The 26,652-nt window shown below is 37.8% G+C and overlaps 1 protein-coding gene across 4 annotated transcripts in view; it reads right to left on the bottom strand.

Moving 5' to 3' along the window:
• Window positions 1-3,980: 3,980 nt before the first annotated feature.
• SLC9A4 (solute carrier family 9 member A4) overlaps window positions 3,981-26,652 on the bottom strand; it is an 88,784-nt gene continuing 66,112 nt past the window's right edge. For 2 of the 4 annotated variants that reach the window (XM_053924294.2, XM_045204761.3), the window contains exon 12: window positions 25,359-25,588. In XM_053924294.2, coding sequence (XP_053780269.1) covers window positions 25,505-25,588 — 84 coding nt within the window. In that variant the 3' untranslated portion in view covers window positions 25,359-25,504. Of the gene's footprint in view, window positions 25,589-26,652 lie in introns of all 4 variants that reach the window. The other 2 variants (XR_006657019.3, XM_024571884.4) reach the window with 2 other exon arrangements.

Raw genomic sequence — 26,652 nt, 5'->3', positions numbered from 1 at the left:
GCAATTTCTTCTGTGCCCCAGCCACCACTGGGTTTACAGCCAGAAGTTACGAGGCTTTCTTTTTCCCAGAGCTGGAGCCCTTGGCTGTGTGTTCTTGCCTGCAGCTGGGCTTTCTTACTCACAAGGTGTCTTTCTGATTTTTATCCACCACATGTGAATGCTAGCCTATTCTGCCAGCCACGGCTACCTCTCTGCCTCTCTGCCTCTCTGCCCCTGGCTCACTACTGCCACACCAAGTCCTCTCTTCCCTGACTCCCCATCTCCACCTTTCCTACCCATCTGGATGAATATAGCTTTTTTAAATCCTTGGTTGTCAGACTTTGGTACAGTTCTGGGTGTTTTTCTGGCAGTTCCAGGTGTTTTTCATTTTTAAGTTAGTGTGTCCCTTCTTATTATGGTTGTGCAATGAGGCAAGTTATGTCTACCTATGTCTCCATCCTGACCGGAAGCCTGAATGCACTATTTTTTATTCTTATCTAAAAGGAGAAGCAAAAAAGTTTTGCATTCTCATGGAGAGAAGAGCACTATACATACATGGCCTTGCCCCAGGGCTGGGTTAATTCTCCATCCCTCTGTCATAATCTGAAGATATCTAGGCTTTATGAACTTCATATATAACATCATAATGAAATCATGCTAATAGGTGTGGTGAGCAAAAAGTGGCAAATATTTTGGAGGCCTTGATAAGATGGATGGAGAGCAGAAGTTGGGAGATAAACAGTACAAAGATTCAGGGACCTGCCACATTAGTGAAATTTTTATGTCCCTAAATCTGGGACATCCTGAGATGAGCCATTCCAACACAAAGGACGAAATATGTTTTGTACCTCTCATTACTAAGAAGCAAGCACAAGGTCTGGTAGACAGGCCTCTCTGGGTTTTAGAGCTAGCATATTCAAGTGAGGAATATTTCTCTGATCTAATTTTCAAGCCATACAGAAAGGGGCCAAATTTGAGCAGGACATCAAATGACCAACACGTCTATGGTGAGCTGAGTTTGTCAGACCTCCACTGAACCTGAAGTTTAGGGATGCCAAGCAAACAATCAAAAATATTAAATTGGTCTATCTGGAATCGTGCATGACAAGGCCTAAGGACACAAGCAAACTGCACAAGCACGCATGGCATGCACCCTGCACCTCTAGGCTCTTTCTGTCTAGGGGTGGAAATGACTTCCCAACCCTGCTAGCCCAAGGGTATGTCCCCAGCCCTTATTGATATTTCTAACTCCATCACCTCTCTAAATAGATCCTTCATTAAACAATCCTTAATTACCAATATTTGAGGGTTTCATGGTTTCTTGACAGAACCATGATAAATTCAAAGAAAAATAACCTGTCTCAGATTGACCTCTAGAAACCTCACTGACTTAGAAAATAACCCTTAAATTTTCATGAGATGGATCACCCATTCTCTTACACATCTATGTCTTCACAAGACATCAATGGTCCTTGCTATTTCTTGGCCAGTTAGCCTTATCAGCACGCCATCAATGCAGTGGACCAGCATGCCCTGTGGGATAATAAAATAGCCAAAGTCTTTGTCCTCTAATTTATGGAATAAAACTGAAGTTGTCACGGTTTAAAACAAAATGATGAAATTATAGTACTATCCTTTTCAAGTAAAAGAAAACTGCTGTTGCTATTCCCTGCATATTGGAATAGAGGGGAAACGTGTTCTAATTACATGGCTGCATACTAAATACAAAGGAATATTTTAAACCGTTTCAGTAAATTTACTAAATCTGGAACAGTAGATGCAATTTAAGAAATGATATAATGGCTCCTTATAATGTACTGTTACTTTTCCAGGTCTATTTTTTGGGTCAGTTTACTAGGAAACAATTTCTAAGACAGATATTTATATACAGAAAATTTATTAGAGAGTGATATCAGAAGCAACACCTGTAAGCAATTTTGGGCACAGAGAGTTGAATTGCAATGTAGTTGCAAAAAAGCCTCAGTCAATTTCACAGGGTGTTCAGAGGCAGAACAATTCACATATGTTTCGAAGTAAGCAGGAGGGGTGGGCCTTTTTGTCTCCACATGGATGAGTCACTGGACCCAGTCAGTCTCCAAGGAAGGCGATAAAACTTTGCCAAGGCAGCTCTCTTCACCTAAGAGCAATTTCCGGGGGGAAATTCAGCCCTCAAGAGACAACACTCTTAAAAGCTGGAAGAATGAATACCAAAATTTTGAAGGAAAATCTAGGTGCTTTACTACAGGATCTGATATAGTTCATCTTTGCATCACTTGAATCACTTAACTTATATAATAATGTGACCCTATCTGGAAACATTTTTTCCAGGATTCTCAGGGCATCTTTGGAAAGAAAGTTTAGTGGAATAAATTGTGCCCCCCTAACTACTGCATTAGGTCTTGCATCAGCCCCATGTGAATGTTTTCTTATAATAATCTGTCAAGATTTAGTTTTATTTTTCTTTCTTGATGAAATACTTTTAGAATTCACTCCTATTGTGGTCTCTAGATTGCTGTTGAAACAAATTAGCAAAGCCCTGACACTCTTTCATTATAGGATATTTTTCCTAGAATTAAGGCTTTTACTTTTCATTCTGGGATGCACTGGTATCTAAGTGTAATTATGATCCTAGAGGTATTGAGGGGAGGAGATGTTGTAGGTCTGGACAAGAATTATTATCCCCTGGAGAAACAACTCTCACAGGTAATGTCACTGAAATATTTTCATAAAGGGGAAATTTGGTTCATGCTAATAAGAAGACAGGGTCTGCTTCTCCTACTGAAGGATGCCTAGGATGCTTTGTAGCTTCCAAGTTATCACAGTCATTTTTCTTCTCAGGTATTGCCTTCTCAAATCTCAGGTTTCTACACTTGCCCTGTGCTTAGCATAAGTGACCTGGTATAGAGTTGAGCATTAAATCAGAGAAGCAACTCTACAACTATTACAATCAGGGCAAACACTTGATCACAGTATTTGCCCTGGATGTTGGAGGCCACATATGCTGCATTTGGAAGTGCTTCTTTGATAGATTTATCTGGTAATTCACAAGATTGCCAAATTTGAGAGAGGTGCAATGAAAAGGAATAATTAAGGTTATAATGAAACAGATAATTAAGGCTATAAGACAAGCAGCTGTTCTGACAATTATGTTATCAGAGATACAACACTGTTTAAAATGTTGTGAAAGATCAGAAGCTCTTTAAAGTCTGTAGCAAGTCCCAGTGCCAAAATTACAGAAGAAACCCCCAAGAGTATGCAAATAACATTATGTAAGTAACCGCCCTTCTTTTGAGAGTGCCTGATTTGGGACACCAGGTGCCTATGCTGTCTGTGTTTTGCCAACATAAACTGGGTTTGACCTGAGCCACCAGGCTAAGTGGCACCCAACCTTCAAACACAAGTGGCTTATATAGTGTGTTGGTTTTTAATTGTTGAATAACAAATTACCACAAATATAGTAGTTTAAAACAGAAATGTATTATCTCATAGTTTCTGAGGTCAGAAGTATGAGGATTAATTTTATGTGTGATCTTGACTGAACAATGGGATGCTCAGATATATGCTTAAATAATATTTCTGGGTGTATCTGTGAGGGTGTTTCTGAAAGACATTAGCATTTAAATTGGTGGACCACGTAAGGATGGATTTCCTTCCCCTAAATGGGTGGGTATCATCCAATCCATTGATGGTTTGGTAAGAATGAAAAGGTTGAATTCTCTCTGTCAGCTTGATATGAGATATCAATCTTTTCTGACCCTACACCAGACCTTATACCATCAGCACTCTTGAGTTTCAGGCTTTTGTACTCAGACTAGAACTACACCACTGCCTTCCCTGAGTCTCCAGTTTGCAACAGAAAATTATAGGGCTTCTTAACCTCCATAATCATGTACCAATTCCTTATAATAAATCTCATCATTCATATATATAAGAATATGAATTATTATATATGTATATGAATACCATGGGAGTTCCCTGTGGCCAGTTGATCCTGCTTTACAGGTAGCTCTGCCCCATATGCTGGCATGTGTAGGGAATGGACTGCTTTAGTACTACAACTGCAAATGGAGAGGGCCGTTTTTACAATAGAGGATGGAAATTGTCCTAGTGGCTAGAACTTCGACCTGCATATCTTGTCCCTTGGTCTGCAAACATGGACAATTTCCTATATTTTGGTCAGATGGTTAGGGTCTTAAAAGACACAGGGACTTTGAAGACTAGAAGACTGGTGACAAAGGACAAGAAAGTGTTAAGAAAAGGAATATGTATAAAACATTCAGGCTGAAAGAAAATTCAAATTTCATGTTAATGATCAGCAAAAATCTGCTACAGAAGCTCTCAGTAACTGGATAAAGAAGAATTCAGGATATCAGCAATCTTTATTTCCTTTATTCTTATTTTGTGATTTTATGAGAAAATGTTCATGAAAACAGAAACTGCGTATAAGCTTAACAACAGGAAATTTTCTTCACCAAAACTGACTTATCCTGGGCCTGGGGGCTTAAGTTGTTCAGAATGGGTTGTGACTAACCCATAGTACTCAATCTCAGAGGATCACCCAATTTATAAATTGAATCTCTTTTATTGTGAAAGGTGCAGTGATTTGCTCTCACTGGATGGAATTTTATTGTATATTTCTTCATGTGGGTTTTGAGTTTTTGCCTAGTGTCCTTTCATTTCAGCTTGAAGGACTCCCTTTAGTATTATTTGTTGGGCAGGTCTAGTAATGGTGAATTCTGCCAATTTTGTTTATCTGAGAACATCTTCTTTTCATTTTTAAAAGCTTTGATGGATATAAGATTCTTGGTTGAGAGTTTATTCCTTTCAAACACACTTTGTATGTTTGTTGACTCATGCCTTCAATGCTCAAGAAGTTTAAAAGTCTGTCTTAGCCTTTATTTCCAGCTTCTGAAAGAATTTTAAGATGGCCAGAAACAACTGGGTCCCTTTCAGGTCTATTGTGCACGTGTAAGAGGACTTCTAACTCCCCCAAAACATTATAGCTCTTTAAAACCCCTTTTAATACCTTATTTCCCAGATTTTCCTTTTAAATTTTTGGCTAATGCTTGTCTGTGACAACTGGTATTTCATAGCCTTGGGCGGGTATGATATTAATCAATTGCTGCTGATTGTTTTTGACAAACAAGCTGTGGATAGAGATTTACTCACTGAGCAAGGCCTTCCTTCCTCTCCTCCTCTTCTCCCTCTTTAGTGGCTTGTCTATTCTTGAGCTTTTGCACTTTTATAAATTTCTAAATATTCTTCTAAATGTAAAAGTTTTAAATCTTGATAAATTCCACATTTAATATTTTCAGATTCCTATTTAAATTTTATTAAATGTGTAGATAAGTTCAGGGAGAATCATTATATTTATTATGTTGAGTCTTCCTATCTGTCCTCTAACTTTGAGTCCTTATTAATTTTGTCACAACAATTTTTATAATTTTCTTCAAAATGATTTAGTACACTACTTTTTAGAGGGAAAAATGTCCAATAATACCAAGTAATGGTATAAATATGAAATAGCAAGAACACTAATATACTTCTAGTGCTGATGGAAATTGATGTACTATTTGGTATTAAATTTTACTACTCACATACTCTATAATTTAGCAATTATATTTCCTACAGAAAGTTTTCATGTATGGTAAACAAATTGTAGTGTATTTTTACAATCAAATATTATGCAGCAGTAAAAATTAATGACCTATATATAAATATAATAATATAGAGGAACCTTAGAAACAATACTTAGTAAATAAATGTCAGTTTTAAAATATTATATATAGCATAATTCCACATTTATAAAGTTTTAAAATGAACAAAATGGAACGATATAGCATATAAGAATGCACACATTTGAAGTAAAACCATAAACATTGAAAAATAAGTGTAAAATTTAGAACATTAGTCATCACAGTGGAGAAGCAGGGACTGGGATAAAGAAAGAGCACATTCAATGATATCAAAATTGTTCTAGTTTTTAAAAGAGGTTGTAGATTCATCTTTGTTTATTTTACTTTCTTATTTAATAAATTGAGTTTATTGTATTTGGTTACATATATTATTTTATGTATAACTATTATACAGAAAAAATAAAAATTATTATTAATTTAATCTTTAAACTTTTCATAAATCTGACCAAATCCTACTCAATCTCTATGTAAAGTACTAGCAGATTTCTTTAAAATTTGGTTCTCAAAATATCACTATTACTATTTTTAGTGATAAATATTGAAATATTTACAGATAAATTGATATGATCTCATAAACATGAGAATTTTCATACAATAATCTGGTGGGTGTAATGCCAAGGTGCTGTGAGTACAGCTCAAATATAGTTGGCTCTAAGCTATTATTTATTGAAACTGGTAATGGGTGCAAAAGCATTAGTTTTACTCTTACTACTTTGAATATGTTACAATTTCTGATATTAGAAAGTTTTCCTCTCAATCCCAGAACCCACAAAAAATTAAGCAATGATGAAAAATTTAGATCAACTGAAGCAAATGATGCAGAACTTGGAACTTATGTGACCAGGAGAGGAAAAGCCTACCTAGGCAGAAAGATCAACAGGCTAGTGACAATGGTTCCAGTTAAGTGTCATCATGTGTTGTCTTACACCAAAGATCTTATTGTTTATTTTATTTTATTTGTTTTTAATCTTGAAAAATAGAAAAAAACTAATAGAAATTACTGGTTCAGTTTTAGCAATGCTGTCAAAAATTAAAGAGCTTCTTCTCTTTAGGAAGTATGAGGAAAATTATCCATATTTGCCACCTTTCCTATCTCACACCCAACCCTACAAGGCAGAAGGGCCTGCACAGAAATCCCATTCAAAGAGTAGCTCAGAGCTCACTGAACCAATTACACAAAGAAAATATTGTTAGTAACTTAGTTTCTCTCCTTCTCTCTCTTATTGTCTCTCAAACACACACACACACACCACATTCCTGGATAAATAAAAGATAAGGGTAGCCATGTTTTTCACTGAGCCTGATAGATTTTACATGCAGCATTGCCTGGGATTTTACATGTATTATTTAGTTATTTGTCATATCAGTGCTTATATTATTGTTCTCATTTTATATATTAATAAACAAGGTCTAAAGAGTTATTGGTAACTTGTCTAAATTCTCATAGTTCAACTGTTACACAGATGTAATTTGATGCCACATCAATTGCACCCCTAAGTCAATACTATACCTAACACATTAAATGAAATAATCTGAATAATGGAATAGAAGTCCTTGTAATTTTAGAACAGTTTTGCAAAAATTGGAAGTAGCTTAAAAGCAAACAGAAAGACAATCCACAGGGTTAGAAAGAGTTTTAAACGTATAGCTAAAATGACCTGTATATTAAGACATTTGCCAAAAAAAAGTCATGATAATGAAATGAAGGTCATTACAGATTTCACTCATGACAACCGATTGGATTAGTATAGTACGTGGCTTCTTAAAGTGGCAAATCTATTGAAAGCACAGGACAAAGGGTCAAATGTGAATTAGATGCAAACTTGAGCAGTAGGCTATAATCTGGATCAGGCTAATTCCCTTTGCCAGAGAAACAGGAGGTTTCTGCATGTAGTACTTCCCACCAGTTTTTACAAAATGGAAATTTTGGCTCACAGCATTAGGGTCAAAACAATGTCATTTTCTCTCATTTCTATATTAATTGTAATCTTTTCTAAGCACTTTGTTTTAGGCTTTCATACGACACCCCACAGAATGGGAGAACATATTCACCAATACATCTGATGAGTGGTTAATATCCAAAACTTATAAAGAACTTGTAAAACTGAACATCAGAAAAACAAACAGTCCAATTAAAAAATGGGCAAAGGACCTGAATAGACACTTCTCCAAAGAGGACATATGGATGGCCAATAGACATATGAAAATATTCTCAATGTCACTAATCATCAGAGAAATTCAAAGTAAAACCACAATGAAAGTTTTGAAGATGGCAGCGAGATAGGTGGGAGCAAAGTCCACTTCCCTAGGCACCAGTGAAACGCCTAGCTGATCTGAGGAACAGAGCGAACAGCCAACAGTATTCCAGCATATATGAAGATAAGAGACCAAAGATAGAAGACATTGAAAGATCAGACAGTAAGAAGAGTGTTTAAATCCTTTGAGACTCTCTGACCTTCCTGGACTTCCTGGAAGTCTATTTCCTTTGCCAGATTAGGGAAGTTCTCCTTCATTATTTGTTCAAATAAGTTTTCAATTTTTTTGTTCTTCCTCTTCTCCTTCTGGCACCCCTATAATTCGGATGTTGGAATGTTTCAAGATGTCCTGGAGGTTCCTAAGCCTCTCCTCATTTTTCCGAATTCTTGTTTCTTCATTCTTTTCTGGTTGGGTCTTTCTTTCTTCCTTCTGGTCCACACCATTGATTTGAGTCCCAGTTTCCTTCACATCACTATTGGTTCCCTGTACCTTTTCCTTTGACTCTCTTAGCACAGCTTTCATTTTTTCATCTAGTTTTTGACCAAATTCAACCAATTCTATGAGCGTTCTTATTACCAGTGTTTTAAACTGTGCATCTGATAGGTTGGCTATCTGTTTGCTGCTTAGTTGAATTATTTCTGGAGCTTTGAAGTGTTCTGTCATTTGGGCCTTTTTTTTTTCTTGTCTTGGCGTGTCTGTTACTTAAAGGGGTGGAGCCTTAGGTGTTCCCCAGGGTGGGTAATGCTGGGGGAGGGACCAAGAGGGAGCAATGGGCTTACTCCACTCTCCACCGGATTTCAGTCACTCCCTCTGCTACCCACAATCAAATTGGGCCCCTCTGGTGCTGGTTCCCAAGTGGGTGGGCTTGTGCATGCTCTAGGCCCCTGTGGGTCTCTCCAACGAACTCTCCTGTGAGGCTGATAGTTTCTCCTGCTGTCACCCCAACACCCACAGGTGTCAAGGAGGAACACACCAAGGCACATCATCATTACATTACCCAAGATTAAACAGAAGGAGAGAATCTTACAAGCAGCAAGAGAAAAGAACACAGTTACCTACAAAGGAGTTCCCATAAGACTGTCAGCTGATTTCTCCAGACCTTACAGGCAAGAAGGGGCTGGAAAGAAGTATTCCAACTCATGAAAGGCAAGAACCTACATCCAAGATTGCTCTATCCAGCAAAGCTTTCATTTAGAATGGAAGGGAAGATAAAGTGCTTCTCAAATAAGGTCAAGTTAAAGGAGTTCACCAAGCCCTTATTATATGAAATGTTAAAGGGAGTTACCTAAGAAAAAGAAGATAAAAAATATGAACAGTAAGAATGACAGCAAACTCACAGTTATTAACAACCACACCTAAAACAAAAACAAAAGCAAACTAAGCAAACAACTAGAACAGGAACAGAACCACAGAAATGGAGATCACATGGAGGGTTATCAATAGGGAAACAGGAGGGGGACAGTGGGGGGAAGTTACAGAGAATAAGTAGTATAAATGATAGGTGGAAAATAGATAGGGGGAGGGCAAGAATAGTGTAGGAAATGTAGAAGCCAAAGAACTTATAAGTATGACTCATGGACATGAACTATAGGGGGACATGAATATGGGAGGGAGGGGGTAGGCAGGATGGAGTGGACTGGGGGGGGAATGGGACAACTGTAATAGCATAATCAATAAATATATTAAAAATAACTAAATAAATAAAAGAAGAGTGTTTAAGGACAATAAGGTCCCTGGAACCAGACTGGGGACCAGGGCAGCTGAAGCCCCCAGCCGGGGCACAGGGTCTGCTGCAGGATTCTTGGGAGAGAGCCAGGCTGGACTGTGTGAGAGGCTAGGTGCTTGTTTGGACCAGGGGAACTTGAATAGGAGGAATATCTCAAAAAGAAAAAGAGAAAACAGAGGCACTCAGTGGTTGTTTAGGGAATTCTCCACAGAAGCTTGGCCTCTTGCGCCCCGACCCCCTCAGCCCCTGAACTGTGAACACCAGATAAGCAGCCCCAGCACACACCTGAAGTCTGGTTGGTGCACACCTGTATCAGAGGCCTGGGCACCTAAACCTGAAACCCCAGGGTGGGTGCACACTGTGATCAGTAGCCCAGCTGCCAGAGCGCACAGTGCCCAAAGACCAAGATTGGTGCACAACCCGATCAATGGCCTGGTTGCCCACAGGCAACCACGCTTGAAGCACCAGGGACTGAACATCTCCCACCTAGCCCCTGTGCACAGAACCCTGCAGGGCCTACTCGCTCTCTAGAAGGAAGGCAGAATGCCCAGCAGAGGGGAGCTGCAGGGATAGGGGAGACTGCAGTCGCCAGAAAGACCCAGTAGGGAGATGAACTACCCTGAAGGAGCACCCAGAGCCCTTAGCATCTAGGACAGCAAAGAGCAAGAAGGGGGAGTGTGAGTTGCCCCTAATTGGTGCACCTCAATGACAGCACAACTGGTGAACTAAAGGCCTAGGGGGGAGCAGAAGGACCCTGAGGAACTGGACGGAAGGCTGAACAACAGCGAAGAGTGTGGCTCAGGAAGGGAGAAAAGTGAAACCAATCCCTCTACACACCCCATACATTTTCACAGACCGGAAGACCAGAAGAACTGACCTGACCGGTTTAAAGCCAACAGAAGGCTCCCCACGCCTAAATTCCTTGTTCCTTTCTGTCCTTCTTTCCATTTTTATTCTTTCTTCCTTCCTTCCTTTACTTTTTTAATCTTCTTCCTGCCTTTTTTTCATTTATTTATTTATTTATTTTAATTTTTGTTAAAATTCCTTCTTTTTATCTTTCCTCTGATTTTTTTTATTCCTTCTGCCACCTTCCTTCCTTTCCTTTCCTATTCCTTTTTCCTTCCTTCCCTTCTCCTTTTTTCTCCTTCTTTCTCTTTTTCCCACAGGTGAGACAATAAAACCTAGAACTCTGAAAACACCAGAATTAGACCCTGTTAGAACCATAAACATCACCTCAAAACCAGTAAGCTCAGAAGATTAAGGAGATGGCACCACTGAATCCCACTGGCATTCTACCATAGAACTTCATACCATAGACCTCTTCTGACCAGGGGGTCAGAACAGATCAATTTAAAAAACAGAGGCTAACAAGAAGAGTGTCACAAACAATGGAAAGATGAAGAAACAATCCCCAAATGAAGCAAAAGGAGGGAGCCTCAGAAAGAATGCTAAATGAAATAGAGGCAAGTCAACTATCAGATACTGAGTTCAAAGCAATTATTATCAGGAAGCTCACTGAGCTCACAGAGAACTACCAGAAACAACAGGGAAACTACAATGAACTCACTGCAAACAATATCAACATGAAAAAGTAAATAGAAACTATCAACAAGGGCCAAGAGGAAATGAAGAATACAATTTCTGAACCGAAGAACACAGTAGAAGGAATCAAAAGCAGGAGCAATGAAGCAGAGGATCAGATCAGCGAGCTGGAGGACAAAGTAGAAAAAAACACCCAGAAAGAGCAAGAAGAGGAAAAGAAGCTTAGAAAGAATGAAGAGGGATTAAGGGAAATACGGGACAACAAGAAATGTAACAATATCCGTAAAATAGGAATACCAGAAGGAGAAGAAGAGCAGGGGATAGAAAACCTGTTTGAAAAAGTAATGATGGAAAATTTCCCTAATCTGATGAGAGGAAAAGTGACACAAATCCAGGAAACTCAGAGAGTCCCAAGCAAGAGGAACCGCAAGAGGCCCACTGCAAGACACATCATAATTAAAATGGCAAAATTCCAAGACAAAGAGAGGATCTTAAAGGCAGCAAGGGAGAAGTAGCATACAAGGGAGCCCCAATAAGGTTAGCAACTGACTTCTCAATGGAAACGCTCCAAGCCAGAAGAGAATGGCAAAAAATATTCCAAGTAATGAGAACCAGAGGCCTGCAACCAAGACTACTTTACCCAGCAAGGCTCTCAATCAAGATAGAAGGCCAAATAAAGAGCTTCCCAGAAAAAAACAAGTCTAAAAGAATACACCTCCACCAAACCAGCACTGGAAGAGATGCTAAAGGGACTGCTTTAAGGAAAGGAAGGAAAAGAGAAAGAGAGAGGAACACAGGTAGGAAAAAAATGGCAATGAATAACTACCTATCAATAATAACCTTAAATATAAATGGATTAAATGCTCCAACCAAAAGACAAAGAATAGATGAATGGATAAGAAAGCATGACCCATACATATGCTGCCTACAAGAGACCCACCTCTGGACAAAAGACCTACACAGACTGAAAGTGAATGGCTGGAAACAAATTTTCCAAGCAAATGGACATGAGAAAAAAAGCAGGGGTTGAAATACTCATATCAGACAAAATAGATTGCAAAAGAAGGGCCATGAAGAGAGACCCAGAAGGTCACTTCATAATACTCAATGGAAGAATCCACCAAGAAGACACAAAAATTGTAAATATATATGCACACAACATAGGAGCACCCAAATACAAACAAAAAATCTTGGAGGACTTCAAGAAAGATATTGACAGCAACACAATTATAGTAGGGGACTTTAACACCCCATTATCAAAAATGGACAGATCTTCCAAACAAAATATCAACAAGGATATTGTGTCAATTAACAATGCCCTAGATGAAATGGACTTCACTGATATATAGAGAGCTTTCCATCCCAAAGAAGTAAAATACACATTCTTTTCAAGTGTACATGGATCATTTTCAAAGATAGACCACATGATAGGACACAAAGCAAGCCTCAACAAATTCCAGAAAATTGAAATCATATCAAGCATTGTCTCTGACCACAAGGGACTGAAACTAGAAACCAACCGCAAAGGAAAAAACCCCAAACATTCAAAATCATGGAGACTGAATAGCATGCTATTAAACAATGAATGGGTCAAGAACGAGATTAGGGAAGAAATCAAAAACTTTCTGGAAACAAATGAAAACGAACTCACAAGAACACAAAACCTATGTGACACAGCAAAGGCAGTCCTGAGAGGGAAGTTCATAGCAATACAGGCCTACCTTAAAAAGATAGAAACATTTTAAACAAACAACATAACCCTACACCTACAAGAACTAGAGGAACAACAAAGAGCCCAGAGCAAGTAGAAGGAAGGAAATAACCAACATCAGAGCAGAGTTAAATGACATAGAGACTCAAAGCACAATTCTAACGATCAATGAATCGAGGAGCTGGTTCTTTGAAAAGATAAACAAAATCGACAAGGCTTTAAGTAAGCTCATCAAGAAAAAAATACAGAGGACCCAAATAAACACAATTAGAAATGAAAGGGAAGAGATTACAACTGATACCACAGAAATACAAAGGATTGTAAGAAATTACTATGAAGAACTGTATGCCAAGAAATTTGAAAACCTAGGTGAAATGGACACATTTCTAGAAAAATATAATCTTCCAAACTGAATGAAGAAGAAGCAGAAAACCTGAACAGACCAATAACAATAGGCAAAATTGAACCAGTAATCAACAACCCCCCAAAAGCCCTGGACCAGATGGTTTCACAGGAGAACTCCACAGAGCATTTAAGGAAGAGCTAACCCCTATCCTTCACAGGCTATTCGAAAAAAACCCAAAATGATGGAAGACTCCCAAACTCTTTTTATGAAGCCAGCATCATCCTAATCCCAAAACCAGATAAAGACACAACAAGGAAAGAAAAATTCAGGCCAATATCACTGATGAACACAGACGCTAAAATTCTCAACAAAATATTGGCAAACCGCATCCAGCAATACATTAAAAAGATCATACACCATGACCAAGTGGGATTCATCCCAGGGATGTAAGGATGGTACAATATTCGGAAATCAATAAACATAATACATCACATTAACAATAGCAAAGAAAAAATCACATGATCATATCAATAGATGCGGAAAAAGCATTTGATAAGGTACAGCACCCATTTATGATAAAAACACTCAGCAAAGTGGCAATAGAGGGAGCTTTCTTCAACATAATAAAGGCCATATATGAGAGACCTGCAGACAACATCATGCTCAATGGACAAAAACTTAGAGCTTTTTGATCTCACTAAAATCAGGAACAAGACAAGGATGCCCTCTCTCACCACTCCTATTCAACATAGTATTGGAAGTCTTAACCACAGCAATTAGACAAGGAAACGAAATAAAAGGCATCCAAATGGAAACGAGGAAATGAAACTCTCAATGTTTGCAGATGACACAATAGTGTACGTGGAAAATCCTACAGACTCCACCCAAAACTACTTGACCTAATAAATGAATTTGGCAAAACAGCTGGATACAAAGTCAACACTCAGAAATCAAAGGCATTCCTGTATACCAACAATAAAACAGCATAGACCAATGGAACAGAACAGAGAGCCCAGAAATAAACCCAAGTCTCTACGGTCAATTAACATTTGACAAAGGAAGAAGGATGATAAAATGGAGCAAAAATAGCCTCTTCATCAAATGGTGTTGGTAGATCTGGACAGCTATGTGCAAAAAATTGAAACTCGATCAACAATTTATGCCATACATAAAAATAAATTCAAGGTGGATGAAAGACTTAAATATAAATCGTAATACCATAAAAGTCCTAGAGGAAAACATTGGCAGGAAAATCTCAGACATTCCACGCAGCAACATCCTCACAGACACATCCCCTAAAGCAAGGGACATAAAGGAAAGAATAAACAAATGGGACCTCAACAAAACAAAAAGCTTCTGCATGGCCAAAGAAAACAGCACCAAATTACAAAGAGAACCAACAGTATGGGAAAACATATTTGCTAATGATACCTCAGACAAGGGCCTCATCTCCAAAATATATGAAGAACTCACACGCCTCCACTCCAGGAAGACAAACAACCCAATTAAAAAATGGGCAAAGGACTTGAACAGACACTTCTCCAAGGAGGACATACAGAGGGCCCAGAGACATATGAAAAGATGCTCAGCACCACTAACCATCAGAGAGATGCAAATTAAAACCACAATGAGGTATCATCTCACACCAGTCAGAATGGCCAACATACAAATCAACAAACAAATGTTGGAGAGGAGGTGGAGAAAAGGGAATCCTAGTACATTTTTGGTGGGAATGCAGACTGGTGAGGCCACTGTGGAAAGCAGTATGGAATTTCCTCAGAAAACTAAAAATGGAACTGCCTTCTGACCCAGCAATTTCATTGCTGGGATTATAACCTAAGAACCCTGAAACACCAATCCAAAAGAATCTATGCACCTCAATGTTCATAGGAGCACAATTGACAATAGCCAAGTACTGGAAGCCACCTAAGTGCCCATCAGCAAATAAGTGGATCAAAAAACTATGGTACATTTACATAATGGAATGCTATGCAGCAGAGAGAAAGAAGGAGCTTATGCCCTTTGCAACAGCATGTTTGGAATTGGAGAGCATTATGCTAAGTGAAGTAAGCCAGGCAGTGAGGGACAAATACCATATGATCTCATCTTTAACTGGAACATAATCAACAAAAGAAAAAAGCAAACAGAACATAACCAGAGACATTGAAGTTAAGAACAGTCCAACAGTAACCAGAGGGGATTGGGGAGGAAACAAGTGGGGAGAGGGGATTACAGGACCTACTATAAAGGACACATGGACAAAATCAAGGGGTAGAGTGGAGGTGGGGGAGGAAGTGGGTTCAGCTAGGGTGGGGTGGAGGGATGGGGAGAAAATGCAGACAACTGTAATTGAATAACAATAAAAATTAAAAATTAAAAAAATAATAATAATTAAACTTATCCCTTAATACTTTATGTTTTTGGTTGGTATTGTAATGGTATTTTAAAATTTTCATTTTCCATGTGTTCATTATTTATTTATAGAAATACCATTGATTATTGTATATTATCCTGTAGCCTATGGCCTTGATAAATTTATTTAACAGTTCTAGTAGCTTTTTAGTAATTTCTTTAGGTAGTACATGCATGATCATGTTACCTGTTAAAAAAGACTGTTACTTTTCCTTTCCAAAGAAAACAAACAAACAAACAAAAACCCACAATGAGATATCACCTCACACTGTCAGAATGACTATCATCAATAAATCAACAAACAAGTGTTGAGGAGGATATAGAGAAAAGCAAACCTTAGTGCACTGTTGGTGGGAATGCAGATTGGAGAAGCTACTGTGGAAAACAGTATGGAGTTACCTCAAAAAATTAAAAATGGAACTGTCTTATGACCCAGTGATTCCATTTTTGGGAATTTATGTGAAGAACCCTGAAATACTAATTGAAAGAATATGAGCAACTCTATGTTCATAGCAGTGTTATTTACAATAGTCATGATTTGGAAGTGGTCTAAGTACCCATCAGTAAATGACTGGATAAAACAGCTGTGATACATTTACACCATGCAGTACTATACAGCCATAAAAAGAAAAATTTATCCTTTGCAATATCATGGATGGACCTAGAGAAAATTATGCTAAATGAAATAAGCCAGTCAGGGAAAGATAAATACCATATAATTTCACCTTCACATGGAATCTAATGAACAAATTGAACTCACACAAAATAGACACAGACTCATAGACAAAGAGCAGGCTGACAACACTGGGGGGTGTGGTTAGGGGGTGGAGGGATGGAACAAAACAGAAAAAGGACTCATGGACATTGACAGTAGTGTGATGCTTCTGGGGGTGGAGTGGTGGTGGGTGGTGGTGGAGAAGGGTTTAAGGGGAATAAATGGAAATGTCTTTGAATTATTTTGTTTCAAAATAATTCAGAAATTGAATTATTGAGAAAACATTGAGAAATTGAGAAAACATTGAGAAAGCAAATTGAGAAAACATAGTATTGCAAATAATTCTTGTCCCTAGATAAGCAAGTGGATTCCATCAGGAGGGGAAGACAATTGATTTCTCTTCCCACTATGTTAAAAGCTTGCTTGCATCTATCAGTATAATTTCATTTTAACATTTCTGGCTGCCTATAAAATTCTCCTTTGAAACATTCTATTGGTTTCCTCATTAATTAATGGGTTAAATACAATCTTTAATAAGTATTTTATTTTTAACAATTATGATTTTACTTTTATTTAAAAATATGCTTTCACCTGGCTGGTATAGCTCAGTGGATTGAGCAAGTGTTGCCAGTTTGATTCCCAGTCAGGACACATGCCTGGGTTGTGGGCCAGGTCCCCAGTAGAGGGTATGTGAGAGGCAACCACACATTGATATTTCTCTCCCCTTCTTTCTCCCTCCCTTCCCCTCTCTCTAAAAATAGATAAATAAAATCTTTTAAAAATATGCTTTCAATCTATGGCCATACCAACCTAAACCAGCCCTATTTTGCCTGATCCCAGAAGCTAAAATATATGCTTTCACAAGATATAATCATTCTGACTCCAGAGTCCACATCTTCATGACAAACTGTACTAACACCTTTACTATGGTACCTTTACCTTTATTATGGCAATAGGTAAAGTTTATTTTGTGCTAACTATATCACAAATATTCTAACACAGTAATTTTAAACAAGTGTGCCAAAAGAATTTTTAAAATATGCAATACTTCACTATTTAGTTGGGGGAACTGAACTTTTTCCTCTTAGCCTGTCAAATAAAATTTAAAAAATGACAATAGCCAATAATGTCCAGTGTGAATGAACCAAAAATTATACCTATTTTTATCAGATTAGCAAAAAAATTTAATTTTTGGTGTGCCACAGACCTTTACTAATTAGTTTATGTGTGCCATGAGATAAAAAAAGATAGAAAATTGCTGTTCTAACAGCTTGAAGAGGTTAAACAAGCTCTTAACCCTTGTGTTATATTTCCTCCTTAAGTTCTTTCACAGCCACAAAAATTTTCTGCTTGCTCAAGACTAAAGTAGTGCTCTCTACTTCAGAATTTGCTCAACTCTTGACCTCATTCCAGAATCACAACCACTTCATGAGGTAGGTAGAATAGATGTCATTTCCCTCAACTTAGTGATATGGAACTAACTTAAGAGGTCAAAGGCCTTGGTCAATACCACAAGCACTAAGTAATGGAGCTGGTACTCCAGCCAAAACCTTCTGATTCTGAATTCCTCTTTGTTGCTTTGTTGGAGGAGGAGGCTGTTGGATCATCCCCAGACAGGTGGCAATGCCCAGTGGGAAGGATTCTACTGCCAAATGACCACATTCACTGCATCCTGAAGAGAGGTCAGAAGCCCTTGAAGAATTGACCCTGGCATGCTCAACCAAGATTTGAACACTGCTCCAAAACATTCAAATCTTAGAACTTACTAGGACAATCCAGTGCAGCAGCATTTCCTCAGGGCTTTTTCTGTCTGGCATTTAAAGAATTTATAGCCTACAAGGAAACACTGGGTCGTACCCCAAGCCTTGCAAATAATTTATCAAATGTAACCGTGTATTAATTTTCCTGAGTCTGTCCAAAACCAGGCAAGACCTAATGGTGTGATATAATCACAAGCATACCCTTTCTCCTGCAAGGAATTCATCCTACCTCCTCAAATCACAACAAAACCACAAATCTGCTTGTGAGGTACTCTCCAAGTAACTTATTTTCTCTCATTCAACATTGAAGAACTCACCATGGATGCATCTTATTTTTTCAAATATTCATTTTCATTCTTTCAGTATTTGTCCAGATATTTTCACAGAGAGCTGCCTGATGTTCCCTGTGTTGCGGAGTAAAACTACAGAAATTTCAACTCTATTGTCTCAATTCAAAACTTGGAATTCAGCTCCAGAGGTGTGGGTGGAATACAGCAACCATTGTCTGCTGAAGCACATGCTCTTAAATCTGCAGGTTTATACTTCTCTGCTCTCCATGACTTTCCTGTGGGCATTTTTCTGGGTGATGACCTGTCCTTTTGTCCTGTTGTTTTAAGAATATCCCCTTGTAGGAAGACAATATGTTGATTCTCTTTTCCGCTTTCTGAATAGTTGTTTTTCTAACTTGTGCATTTATAACTTTTGGGGCATTCCCTTCTCCCTATGCGCACAACTCCTTTTAAAGATGGAGCAGTTAGATAACAGGGCTGCTTCCTGAACCAGGTCCAGGACAAGCGCAAACTCCAAACAAGGGCAAATTCCACTGGTGAAACAGTACACCAGCGAAACCTAGAGTCTGAGTTTCACTTGCTCTCGGCACCCAGAAAAACTCCTGTAAGGAAACAAAATTAATCAAACACCTTTGGGCCTTCCTTCTTTTTAAACTGCTCCAGGGTCATGATGCTAGGTGACCCCTTATTTTGAAAGTTTCTGACTTGAGAGTATTTCCATGATTAAAGATAAGATCCAATATCAATAAAAATATTGACATTTAAACAAGTCAACTGTAATGAATGTCCTCACTTCATCATATGTATTCCAAGATGCAGACACCTGAGTCAGTCACTGTTACCCTTAAATAGCACTGGAACATCAAGTAAAACAGAAAGAAAACTGTGGAAGTAGTGCCTAAGCAAGACTAAAACTAGCAGTTGATGTAGTGAAGGGTTTTTAAAAATTCAAATGATGGTGACACAAAGCATATTCATGTTGTTAGAATACTCAGTGTATTCTTTCCAGCAGCTATGAGGGTGTTACTATAGCTTAGTGGACAGAGTTAGTGGCTTTGGAGTCAGGCAGCTCTAAATATAAATAAACGTACTGCCATTTGTGTGCCCTTGATGAAAACTTGGATGGCTGTGTGTCCTTGGTGAAAGCTTTTCTGAGGCTTAGTTTCTTCATCTGTAATAATCACTTCATAAGATTGTTGTAAGAATTACAATTTAAAAAAACATATATGTAAAGTTCTAAGTAAAAGTCATGCACATAGTATGTTTTCAATTAATAGTACAGCGCTTACCAAGAATTTAAATTCATCCTTATACAGATGCTTCAATAGTCAAAGTCATTTGTTTACCCTATTCCACCCCATTAGTGGGTTGTGGTTTATATTTTCTTTATAAGTAAATTGCACAGGGCAGTGTTCCAGCACTGCCCAGGAGTGTTGAGATTGTCTACTTGGAAACCCCATTTGGAAACCAAGAACAAAGTTCTTTGGAAACAACATATAATTGACACAATTAAATATAGAGATGATGTATTAAAGAACTCTACACTTAAATCCTATATAATTTTATTAATCAATGTTACCCCAATAAATTTAATAAAATAAATAAATGAAATCAGACACAAAACATTTTATTTGTCTTCAAAAATAGTATTAATGATAGAAATGATCAATCCTAATCACCATCTACATTTAGGTCATCCATTGTGTTTGTAAAACATATTTTTAAAATCACATCCTTTTGCACTGTATTTCTTTGTCAATTCTAAAGCAAAGATGTTTATCAGTAGGATAGAGCTCCTCTGTTTCTCCCCACTGGTTTTTTCAAGTGAGAAAGATAACTGTGTGGATTTGAGTCACTTACAAAATTCCAAATTCTTCTCAGGAAGAAAGTTTATGTCAGTGGTTATGAACCAGACAAACCTGATTTCTAAGGTCTTCCTTGGAAGCAAGGTGACCTTGGTCCTGTTACCTAATCTCTCTAAACCTGACTTTTTTCATTTAAGATGGGATGAGAATGGCATTATGTATGTAAAGCATTTTAAATAGTGCCTGGCATATAGTAAGCACTATATAAGTGTTACCTGTTATTACTGTTGTACTCAAGACTGATTTCCTAGAACACAGAGTATGTACCTTGATTTCAGGACTCCTCAGTTCAATTGGAGATCTGCATTACTGTGCCTGGAAACCAAATAATGATCACCTTGGTTCTGTTTACAACATGGTTCCAGCTCCTTTGTTGAACAAACTGTAACTTGAAGAAGGCCAGGGAATGGAAATTTTTATTTCTAACCTGTCACACTGAGTACCCCTGGCTTGGAAGCTCATTAGAGTCTCAGAAAGAAAAATAATTTATTAATCAAATATTGTACACAGATGAAACAACACATCTCTTGCTAATTAAAGGAGAGACTAGCACCGATGCAAGCATCTCTTTCATTCCCCTTGGTTTATGACTCCATTAACAATTAACAATGACTGATGTCCTAAACAGAAGCTTTCTGTCTTCCCCCCTGGGATTTCTCAGGAGGAGTTAGAAATAAGATACTCGACAGTTTAGTCAGGAAAAAATTAAATCTGCAAAAACCACCCATATTATTTATGTACGCAATATGTGTGCAAAAACCTTAGATATAATACCAACACATATTTATAAATGACTTTATATTGACTTTATAAAAAATTTCTTTTCCTAATGTTATAAAGTTATGAAACATAACTAGAAACTATTTATTCCATGATGGAAATTCTTGAATACTTATCTCTCTAGTAAATATTCATGTTAAAAGAATTACAGTTTTGGAGGGAAGGTCTTCTATAGAAAAGATTTGAAGCTGATAAATTAAACCCTACTGAAAGTTTCCTCAACAAAAAGTGTCTTCATTCTTCACTAGGCACCTGTCAAGATATGCAGAGGCAGGGATTCTAAATTTGTTGTCTCTTTGAAAGTATACTACGATTAGAATTGGACACCAGAGTAATTGTCCCCAAAGTAGGAGAATATAATAATTTTGAGAGAATGGCACAAAAAAAAGCAAGCAGTGATTGAAAAACATGAATCCATATTCAGATTTTACCTTTGGTTTTGCTATTGACTGAAGGCTGCTGAACAGATACGTAGCCTGGTAAAGATGTGATCATGGTTTTCAGTGCTTTCTATTGCTGTCACATCCTCTCACCAGGGCCCCAGTATCCTCTTATAACAATCAAATAGCCTCTCAGACAAGTCTCATATTTCTATTATTTATGCCTCTTCATATTATTCAATCAATGTATATCTTTTCTTGTGTATACATATTTTTAGCCTAAATAATTATAACTGTTAATGATCCTTCTCCAACCACAAAATAAGCCCTAAGCTATATGTAAGAATTTTACATATATTATCTTATTTAATCTTTATTATCACTTTATGATGTAGATAAAATTAATACCTTAGAATATTAATTGGCAAATTTCAGCTTAGGGTTGATAATTAAGTTGCCTAAGGTCCTACAGCTACGAGTGATCTGACTATAGACCTTGAGCTCTGAATTAATTATACTGATTTAAAAATCTAAATGATCTGAGTGGTAGACATCTAAACAAGTAAGGAAGACTTGTGGGGGTTTTCCCTGAAGGCTGAAACCAACACTTTAAGCTTAAGACCTGAGTTCTGCCACTCACCTGCCATAGTAGGCATCTGTAATATAGCAATGTATCACTGAATTCAGCCCTACCTCCCATGACCCTTTAACTTTCCCAAGAGAAACGCAGAAATATAAGGCCTCCATGAGCAAGAGAAAATCATGAAAGAACCATAATAAAGTGTCCAGAATCTCATCTCCACTTTGTCACAGCAGATCCCTTTCTACAACCAATGGCCAAGGTTTCTCTTTAAGCAGATTGAGTAAAGACAAGGAGGTGCCCATGGCACCATATCAAGGCCAGTGAAGATGAATAAGAAAATTTACCACATCCCAAATGCCAGAAAACATGTGGAAACCCTTAAGGTGGAAAGTCTCTGTACAGGATAAATACAAGGAAATGCTACTTTACCCAACTTCAGAATTCACAGACACCCAAAACCAATCAGTTTAGCAATATAAATAAGCTTGAGAAAGAAAAAAAGAAGCAAAACAAGCAAAAAAACTTACAGAGGAAAATTAAGATTTTGCGGGGTTTGTGTCTGATATTTTGAGGTTTGAGATAAAAGGGAAAATTCTGCCACTGGCAGAAAGGGTAGAGAAGGTGGACTGGAACCAGGTCTAGGAGCACACTTTTTGTGCAATTCCATCTCCTTCCTGAGAAGAGTTAGGAAGAAGAACCAGATCTTCCTCAACACTCAAGAGGAAACTTTCTCTGCTGAACTGTGCGTTGCCTGCTGGAAAAAAAAAAAAATCATCATGGAAAACTGATACCCTAGAGCATTTCTCCAGCACCTATTACACCCTCAACCAATCCCCAGAGTAACTAATGAAATGAAGATCATATAACACTGCATTTTGAAACAATCTTAGATGGTAAACTAAGTGACCATTTCCACTATGAGCTCTCTAAGTCTGTCAGAGCTACCCTCAACTCGCCTTACCTTTTAGGCAAGAGCTCCAGGGCTACTTCCCAGACTTGGGCAGTCTGGCCAGACAGTGTCTAGGTGAGCAAAGTCCTCAAGTAGAACAACTCCATTATGACTTCTATTAGTTAAAAGAGAAGGTTCCAATCTACTCACTAAATCCTACTGCCCTTCTCCAAAATGAAACCAACATCTCAAAGAAAAATAGTAGAGTTAGATGACTCCCATTAATCCTTAGACCTTGATAGCTACTCCAGGAAGGGGCCTTTACAATTTGCGTTTCTGGTATTATGGGGAAAGTCCAGTAAGTGACACAGGAATTCTACACCTCTCAAGAATCAGCTTTGCATATAGATTTGGAAAGGTGATTTCTCATGACGTCTCTCTGTCTCTGTGTCTTCATTCATAGCTTTAGGATAATGACTCACTGACTCTTTCAGGGTATATAGGCTTGTTCTGCGTCTTTGATTGCCAGTTTGTTTAAATGAAAAAAATAAATAAAATAACCAAAGATCCCTAGGTTTTATATGTGCTTCCATCCCTTTGCACTGATTACTATTACTTGGTAGTATACAGTTTTATTAAAATCCAAATATTTAGACAACTTAGAAGCAGTCTTATATTTCAACCACTGCATTTACATTTCTTACATTTCTACCACTGCAGCAGGAACCTGAGTGAATGTCACTAAAATTATAAATCTATGGAAAGTCATACATTTTTCAGCAGTCACTGGCACCCATGGGTTATACTAGAGGACAAGTCCATGTCCTTCAAGGGGAATCAGACCCTGAACTGGCATCAGGTAGTTTCTCAAGACTTCATTTTCATCACCTAGAAAATGGGAATGCCTGACATCTTCTCTAATGTATTTTCAGCTCTAAAATGTCATCATCACTGCATTTATAGACAATCTACCATGTACAAGGCACTATAACAATAACAAAAGCTGAAGCAAATAGGAAGTAAATGTGGGAGATAAAAGTCACAACTGATAAATGGATAAAATTAAAAATGAATAAACTATCCTTCCCATTCTTGGACCATAGAAGTGGACACACACACACATGTAAGTGCAATTCCCAGATGAGTCCCATAATACATCCAAAGTGGTGTGGGGGCACAAGAAGGAGGAGGATCACTTGATCACTTTTAATTAAGAAGATCAAGGCAGGTCTAGGAGCTGGTTGTATTGGATCATGACCTTTGAAGATGTATACTATTCAATCAGTTGGGGATGATTAAAGATTTCAAAAATAGCAACAATAAAGGACATTATGGTTAGTTGATTATTATAGATCAGCCATTTAGCACAATAAACAGTATTTAATAAATGTTAAATCTATAGGTGGTCAGAAGAAAGAGAAGAGGAAGAGAAGGGAAAGATAAAGTCATCTAACAAAGATGATGAGCTGGAGTGTGAGGTTCAAGGTCAAGCTTGGGGACAATGAAGATGGAAAATTAAATTCAAAAATAGTTTCAATCCTTAGGAGAAAAATATCACAGCCTATAAATGCCCATAAATACTTCGTATTTATGTCATTGTTATTTAAAGCCTTTTTATGGCTATTTTGTTTCTAATATTTGTTTTTAAAATAAATATTCCAATTACAAAATAGACAAGCCCATTGTTTGCAGATTAATTCTTTAGTCTGTATCACATACATCTATTGTTGCTACTGATTAAATGTAGCAATGTTATAACAAATTTTACCTCTTCCCAAACATATAGTTATTGAATAGTGCATATCAAAATCAAAATCAAATGCATTCTCTTGGGAGGGAGGTTAATCAGCTTGTGAACTCACCACTTGACCTTGGTCAAGATGTCCTCGTCTGTAACCTCATGGGGTGGGATTGGGATATTTCTAGACTCCTCTTAGGACTACCTTGATTATAAGTTGTGCATGCATATTGTTAAGATAAATTACCAATCACATTGTACCTCAATAAAGTAAATGAATCACACACACATAGAAATAGTGAATAATTTCTGGGGTGATGAATATCTGTCATTCATAGGGAATTATCTACAAAGTGCACCAGCTACGAATATGGCACAACCTGAAAGTTAGTGCTCCTAGTCTTTCAAAAACTCCCTTTGCTTCTTATAGATGCATGTCTAATAGCTTCAAAAAAAAAAAAAAAGCTAAACTCAATAGTTTTCTTCAGAATTCTAAAAATCCTTCTTTCACAACAATAGGAAGATGGACTCTTAAAAAGCACTGAAACCATCTTGTGCACAATACTATTTTCTTCGGAGCAAAGGACTGTGGGATCTGTGGTGTTCCCTTCTGTGTCTGTGCTCCGATGACCATCTGGACCCAGTTGCTGAGGCCTCTTCTCCACTCTCCTCTCCAGATTCATACTCCTCATCTACTGCGTGAAACAGTGGTTTGGGTCTTAAAGCCGCCCTTCTGCTTCTGCCAACATGCTCTTCTGGGCCTCTACTTCTTTGATAACGAAAGTTGGATGACTTCTCTCCTCCGTTTGAACTTTTTGTTGGGAGTACTTCTTTTGTTAGTTGTCTCTCTTGAAGCAACCTTGCTTGAGAGTGTGCAGTGAACATGTTGAAAGAGAGTTCTGAATCACTGCTTTTATTATCTAGGAAATTATGACAAGAAGAGGTCAGAACAAGACCTAATATTTGAGAGAAGACAACAACCAGATGGTCAGAGCCCAGAGTAAAACAGAATCCCTTCTGAAGGCCCAGCTCAAAAACTCAATTTTCTTATCAGTACAATTGTCTCTTCAAGTTTGCTACCCCAGAAAGGGAGTGGAATGCAGTTGGCCCTTGAACAACATGGGGTTAGGAGAACTAATTCTCTTGTGTGTTTGAAAATCCATGTATATAACTTTGTTGACTGGAAGCTTTAGAGATAACGTAAACAGTTGATTAACACATATTTGTATTTTAGATGTATTTCTAGAACTATAGTCTCATAATAAATTAAGCTACAGAAAAGAAAATGTCATGAAGAACATAAGGAAAATATGTCTATAGCACTGTACTAGAATTTATTAAAAATCCACATATAACTGGACCCATGCAGTACAAACCTGCATTGTTCAAGGATCAACTGTAGAAGCTATATGCACAGTGTTCCAAATAAATAGTAATGTATGAAAATGCATATATCAAGCTTGTCTCCTCCAGGTAAATAGGGAATGTTTTTTACAAAGTCAGAACAATTGGTGCTAAGGCACAAAGATGCTTTGTGTTGTCAAAGACCAATGCTAAAATGAAGTTTATATGCTACTCTATATGAAAATGGCTATTTTTATGTAGGTTTGTTTTTAAATCAATGGTTACCAGAAAGCATTAAATCTGAGTTTCTCCCCTTTTAACCTTGAACTAGCCAATTTTAGAGAAACAGGGATAAACTGTGGGCACAGTAGAGCTGTGGTCCCCAACATTTTTGGCACCAGGGCTTGGTTTAGTGGAAAACAATTTTTCCTTCGACTGAGGGTTAGGGGAACAAGAAAGAGGTGGAGCTCAGGCAACACTGCTTGCTAGCCCACTGCTCACCTCCTGCTGTGCAGCCTAGTTCTTAACAAGCCAGGGACTGATACAGGTTCATGACCAAGGGGTTGGGGGCCCCTGCAATACAGAGCTATATGTGGCACAACTATGACTAGATGTTGTCATTTCAAAAGAGATTAGATGA

Source organism: Desmodus rotundus, chromosome 5 (assembly GCF_022682495.2).
Source record: "Desmodus rotundus isolate HL8 chromosome 5, HLdesRot8A.1, whole genome shotgun sequence".
In the NCBI taxonomy this organism is placed as follows: Eukaryota; Metazoa; Chordata; class Mammalia; order Chiroptera; family Phyllostomidae; genus Desmodus; species Desmodus rotundus.
This window is presented reverse-complemented; position numbering and strand designations above follow the sequence as displayed.